Source organism: Mastomys coucha, unplaced genomic scaffold (assembly GCF_008632895.1).
Source record: "Mastomys coucha isolate ucsf_1 unplaced genomic scaffold, UCSF_Mcou_1 pScaffold1, whole genome shotgun sequence".
Lineage (NCBI taxonomy): Eukaryota > Metazoa > Chordata > Mammalia > Rodentia > Muridae > Mastomys > Mastomys coucha.
Window position 1 is genome coordinate 54737385 of NW_022196891.1, and position 6603 is coordinate 54743987.

At 44.4% G+C, this 6603-nt stretch overlaps 1 protein-coding gene across 17 annotated transcripts in view; it reads left to right on the plus strand.

The window, feature by feature from the left end:
* LOC116102039 (protein transport protein Sec16B) overlaps positions 1-6603 on the plus strand; it is a 71327-nt gene that overhangs the window by 26201 nt on the left and 38523 nt on the right. For 13 of the 17 annotated variants that reach the window (XM_031386216.1, XM_031386319.1, XM_031386262.1 and 10 more), the window contains 2 exons: positions 1032-1165; positions 5719-6060. In XM_031386216.1, the coding sequence (XP_031242076.1) occupies positions 5780-6060 (281 nt within the window). In that variant the 5' untranslated portion in view covers positions 1032-1165; positions 5719-5779. Of the gene's footprint in view, positions 1-1031; positions 1166-5718; positions 6061-6603 lie in introns of those variants that run through there. The other 4 variants (XM_031386293.1, XM_031386310.1, XM_031386251.1 and 1 more) reach the window with 3 other exon arrangements.

Here is a 6603-nt window from a genome sequence, read left to right on the forward strand (position 1 = left end):
CACGTGGCCCCGGAGTTTCCGGGTCTTCCTCAGTCTGGATGGCATGGCGGTGGCAGAAAGGAAAGAGGAGAATGAGCTCTTAAAGCCTTGTCGAGCTGGATAAGTTTTGTCTGGAAACCAGGAAGAATTTAGCTGCTAGGTAGAAAGACTTGGTAACTGTAGCTGTTTGAGGCTAGAGGAATTAGGGATTGAGAAATCCCAAATGCTTTGGAGTGGTGAGATTCCCACCACAATCTATTTCCTTCTGTGACCCATTTTACTGTTGTATGCCATATGTCTATACAAAATAATTAAAGCTAATTAAAATTAATTTTGGTTGGTGAGTGTTTGAAGAGTTTCATAATAACTCTTGAGATAATTGGAGATGCTTTGGGATACCACAAAAGGAGTGTTTGGAGTAACTGAACTGGATGTTTAAACTAGAAATGTGCAGCTAAGGGTAGCTATGGAATAGCAACCCTGAAAACGAAGGAATGGGGAATTAAGAGCTAAGAGTCTGGGCTTGAACCCAGTCTGCTGGTGAACTTGTTCACTGAAAACCAACCAAACAGTCCTTTTGAGTGGCAGTCACCAGTTTCTGTGGTGTGGCCACCCATAGCAGAGTGACTTTTGAAATGATCTCTCTGGCTTATTGACCAGTTCACAAAACTCTTGAATATTTCATAACCAGCTCTGGGAAGCCCTGAGTAAGGCAGTTAGCTATAGTTAGTGTACTAACACGCTTCTTTGATGGTCTTCTACTTAGCTTTGCAAAATCTTGGAAAAATTGCTATTCGGTAGCTCTTATCTTTATTTTTTTTTTTTAAATGAAGTTTACTCAGATGCCCTCTAAGATTCTTTTTACAGTCAGCACCCCAGGAGTGCAGCCGTTGTGAGAGGCTGAGTCTAACGCCGTCGTCTTTAAGCAACAAGAGTTATGTCAGAACTTTATGACTGGAATGCTGACATATAAATACATAATTCGATATGGAGTCTGTTTGATAACTAACAGTGTTCTGATTCCTGCCTTCAATGTTTGTGTCCTTCTCTAGTGCCTCTTCCCAGAGAGAGCAAAAGCATTGGTGCAGCCACTGGTGAGCCAGTCCTCATGGCCTAGCATGGGAAGGAACCGCTGTCTTAAGCCTGAGACTTGGTAGGTGCTGGGAAAGAAAGTCTCCAGGCTGAGGTACGTTAGCTATCTGACCACAAGAACTGATAATGGCATTTTCCCCTGGACCAGGAGCTACATGAAAGGCTAATTTGTTCTAAAGGGCTTGCAAGTGAGGACAATATCTCTTCATGTTTATATATGGCACACAACAGGAACTTGGATAAGAGTTTGTTGATTTGGGGCTGATGGTGAAGGCCTCTAATTGTAGCTCTTCAGGAGTGGGAGGTAGGGATAGTTAACTTCAAGTTCTACCTTGTTGATAGAGTGAGTTCAGCCAGGGCAACTGAGTGAGACTTCCTTCTAAAAAAACAGGGCTGAGGATATAGCTTGGTGGGAGGGCTCTGTCTCAGCTCCCTGAGTGTTGGGTTTAATATGTAGTGTGACAAAACAAACTCGTTTGTTGAAAGAATACAACCCATCTAGAGGAGGATTTAAAATGTAAAATGTATTTCCCAAAGGAGAAAGCGCATTCTATGTTTACTTTAGTAGCATTAAAAAAATGTATTTTTTCAAATGTGAGAAATTCCTTCCTTGAGAGAGAAAACTTTTTTAGTGTCTTCAGTTCAACATTGGGACTCCAATCTTCCCCTAAGCTAGGAAACAGAGTTGACTGCACAACAGGAACCCAGTGGGGGGAAAAAGTGTGGGCGAGGGAACCCCATACTAGACAATCCAGGTATTAACTCCCCACCTGCCCCAGTGTGTGCAGTTAGCTCCTATCATCTGGAAAGACAGGCACTCAGTCTTAGTGTGTACTTGCTTTTTTGTTTTTTGGTTTTTTTCGAGACATGATTTCTCTGTATACTGTATAGCCCTGGTTGTCTTGGAACTCACACTCTGTAGACCAGGCTGGCCTCAAACTAAGAGATCTGCCTGCTTCTGCTTCCCAAGTTCTGGGATTAAAGGCATGTGCCACCACTGCCCGGCACAATCTTCTATTTGAGGAGAATATTTTAGCCAAGTGTGGTGGTGTATATCTTTTAAGTACTAGCACGTGAGAGAGGCTCAGGCAGGAAGATCTCTGAGTTCAAGGCCATATACTTGTTTGTAGCTAATGCACTTTACTACACTCCTCTGTGAGCCTCATCAGCTAAGTGTTAGAAAAAGAAACAGGCTCAAAGAACATTGAGTGACAGAGCCAGCCCCTGCCAGAGCAGCAAGCCCACAGTGCTGCTCTGACCTTACACATCGGGCTGCCTCAGGCCATCTGGGCTTCCTCTCCCTAGTGTCCCTCTTCCGTATTTGCTGTGTGTAGGGGGTTGGATGTATTTTCATAGGAGTGTTGCTGGCTCAGTCTATGACCAGGTAAACAAAAGCACCAGCTTCTACCAGATTCTGAGCAAATATGCCCAGTCAGGACTGTTCCAGCCTGCGGTAGCTACACTGTACTTTGCCCTAATGAATCAACTCCATAGAGGCCAGGCAGTCTCAAAGGTAAGTAATTGGCTGTAGATTTGAAGGCCAGGTGAGTCTTGGTAGATGTGGCACCTGGACTTTGTCAGTCTCTAAGAGGGGAGAAAGCAGTCCCCAGCAGGTCCCTGGAGCCACGCTGAAGGAAGGTGGAGAGCCGGCAAAGCAGGTGCGTGGGCGCTGGCACCCTCTTTCCCTTGCCTTGGGCTTGCTGGGCTGTCAGAGTGTGAAAGGCGCTATTGCCTTTGTTGAGTCGGGGGGGGGGGGGTTCACTTCTGGGCATACAAAGCTGTGCCTGTTATTATAGACAGAGTTACTTCATTCGGAGACTCTTCAAAGTTTGAAAATGAGTACCCTTAATTATAACTCAAGGTTTAGCCTACTGAAGTTGGTGACTCTTGGTGACAGAATGATCGAGTATTGTGCCTTTGTAGTTGGGGTGAGGATGCTTAGTGCAAAGTCTGTGGACAAGCGAATCAATTACTTTTCAAGTTCTCTTACTTGTGTTCAAGTACTGTCGTGTTTCATGGGTCTTTAACAAAGGATCCTTGTATGGCATTAGGGGTATTGAGCCCTTCCTGGAATTGCTGGCAAAGTTTTCAACACGACTGAGTTTTTCGAGGAAGTAAGGTGGCATAGAGAGGAAGGCCCAAGGTCCTGTGTTATACCTGCTTTGAAAGCAGAAGGTCCTCTTATTGTCTGCTCTTCTGCTGTCTCACACTTCCGGGCTCATTGCTCTGGACCCTGGCTCTGTGTTATTCACACGGGGTGATCTTGGTTTCACCACATGCCCTTTTGACCTGATAAGAGTTTCAGACTAAGAACAGACAAACAAGTTCCATTAGAATCACATTGCTTTCAACATTGCCAAGGGGAGGTGAGGGGTGATGGTGGCTGTCCTTGCTCGTGTATGCTGCTGATCCAGCAGGCTCTGTGAACAGGGGCAAGGCCTGGCTGGGCCTTCCCTCTGTTATGTGCCCCTCTGCCATGCAAGCAGAATTGGAAAAGGACACCAGTGCCTGGAGCTAGTTCTTATCTTGAGGAATGTGTGGGGATACTAGTCAGATGTAAGAGAAACTTCTACACATCTTCAGTCAGAACGATCTGGGAGACCTAGCTCTCCATTTTCCCACAGCAGCAGCCACAAACTATGTCTGTTGGTTCTCCCAGAGGGAGGGTTAGAGGAGGTTAATAAAAGCATTTGGAAGAGAAGTCTGTCAAGGAGTCAATTGAAACAGCATGTGTGTGTGTGTGTGTGTGTGCATGTGTGTGATGTGTATGTGTATGTGTGCACATGTGATATGTGTATGTGTACATGTGTGTGATATATGTGTATGTGATATGTGTGTATGTGATGTATGAGTATGTGTACATATGTGATATGTGTGTGTGCCTGTGTGTGATGTGTGCATATGTGATGTGTGTGTGTATGTGTGTGATGTGTGCAAGTGCATGTATATGGTGTGTGGTGTATATGAGTATGTGTATGTGCACATGTGTGATTATGTGTGGTATGTACATGCATAATGTGTATATGTGAGATGTGTGTATATATGTGTGCATGTGTGTGTGGATGTGTTCATGTGTGTGATGTGTGTATGTATGTGTACATGTATGCATGTGTATGGTGCATGTGTGTGTAGACTAGATAGTGGTCAACATTGAGTGTCTTCCTCTGTTGCACTCCATCTTATTTTTTGTGACAGGGTCTCTCACTGAATCTGAAGCTCACTGATGGTTACATGGTGGCTTGGCCTTTCATGTGTGTGTGAGGAGTCCAAACTCAGGTTCTGCGGTTCTGCAGCAAACAGTTGGTTAACCCAGTGACACGTCTCCCTAGACCTACAGAGCCTTCAGTCACTCACACTATCCTAACCTTGGTTTCCACATGTACTTACTATGATATATTGAACAATTACTACATTCTAGGCAGTTCTAGGTATATTCCATGTCATATTTAACTTCGACACGAGCCCTGAAACACTAGCGCATAGTACCTTCCATCTCCATGGGAAAGGACATTGAGGGGTGGACAAATTATCTGTCTGATAAGAGACATACTAACAATTTGAACCCCGACTAGCTCCCCAGGAGGCGTTCTCTATTTCTGATACCTCAGCATGTCTGTTTTAAGTGTTGTGCAAATATTTGCTGGTGGGATAAACGAGGAAACATTAATTGGGATTCCTTGATAGCATTTTAAAGCTGCATCAAGGACTGTTATCTGCCTCCCATGCCACCCACAGCTGTTGTTCCATATGTACTTAATTTTTTAGTCAGCATCAATCGAATTGTCTAGGCTGATATTTATTTAATGTATCTGTTTGGGGTTGTTTTTTTTTTTTAAATATTCCTCTATGTCTGTGCTTGTATGGCTTGTTTTAGACAATTTTGAAAACCATAGTTGCTCATTTTGCAGAATCTCATCAACTGCCATGTTTGCATAAAGGTTTAAATTGCTGAGTGTGTGTGTATGAATGTGTGTGTGTAACGTGTATGTGTGATGTGTGTGTGGTGTGGGTGTATGCATGTATGATATGTGTGTGTGATGTGTATATGATGTGTGTGTGTGATGTGTGCATGTGATGTGTGTGTGTGTGAGTGTGTATGTATGAATGTGTGTGTGTAATGTATATGTGTGATATGTATGTGTGGTGTGGGTGTATGTATGATATGTGTGTGTGATGTGTATATGATGTGTGTGTGTGATGTGTTTGCATGTGATGTGTGTATGTGTGAGAGAGAGGTGTGTGTATGATGTGTGTGTGTGAGTGTGTGTGTGTATGTGTGAGAGAGAGATGTGTGTGTATGTATGTGATGTGTGTGTGTGTGTGTGAGTGTGTGTACTTGTAGGCCGAAGGTTGACATTGAGTAGCATTCTTCAGGAGCCATATACCTTGTTTGTTGAGACAAGATCTTTCAATGGAACCTAGGGTTCACTGGTTAGGCTTGGTTTGCTGTCCAGTGAGCCCTGGGGATTTTCTCATTTCTACCTGCCCAGCATTGGGGTTACATGTGCACTACCACATCTCTCTGGCTTTTTATGTAACTGTTTGAAATCCAATTGACATGCTGGTGCCTGAAAAAGCACACACTTGACTAACAGAGCTACGTCCCCAGCTCTCCAGAATGACGGCTTGTTTTCTTTTTGTGTGCAGGAAATTAAAATAACTACATAACAGTCTCAAGACCCAAGGGGAAAAAATCAAAGGGTCAGAGATGGAACCTTGGGTGCCCCAGACACAAGGAAGGACCACCAGACCATCAAGGGATGCAAATAGCGGACCTCAGAGTGGACATTATAGATCCCGCCCACATCCTCAGTACGGTGGAGATAAGTATCACCAATGGCAAGATGCCCACACGAACTCAAAGTCACAGCAGGAGCCCAGGGATGACCACCAACAGCCTCACTATGTACCCAGGAGTGGGGAGTGGTCCCAGCCTGTGTCTGGAGCTGACTACTTGAAAGGATCGTACCCCAGTCACCTGTACTCAAGGTCTGGTGTTTAGGGTTACAATGAACCTATCTCTACTGTGAATAGATTATTAATAGTCCTTTTCTTGTCCATTTCCTTCTTCCTCCCTGCCCCTCCCCCTTTCCTGGAATTTGTTGCATAGAACAGGTTGTCCTCAAACTTAGGATCCTCCTGCTTCACACAGCCTCTCAAACGCAGTGACTATCCTGCGGCTCTTCCTGCCTCCTTATATTTTTCTTCCTTTCTTTCTCCTCCTTCTCCTCCTCCTCCTCTTTCTCCTCCTCCTCTTCCTCCTCTTCCTCCTTCTCTTCCTCTTCCTCTTCTATTTTCTCCTCTCCTTCTTCTTCCTTCTTCCTTCATCAGTCAAGAAAATACTCTATACACTTGCCTACAGGGTGATCTAATGAGGAGTTTTCTGAATTAAGATTCCATCCTTCCCGATATGTCTCGATTTGTGTCAAGTTTGACAACCACCAAGGCATCCACTTTTCTCTATCGGCTTAGATAAAGTCTGCTTTGCCTGGTTTGTTTCTTGGTGACTGGTGATAGTGTTTCCCTCTTTTT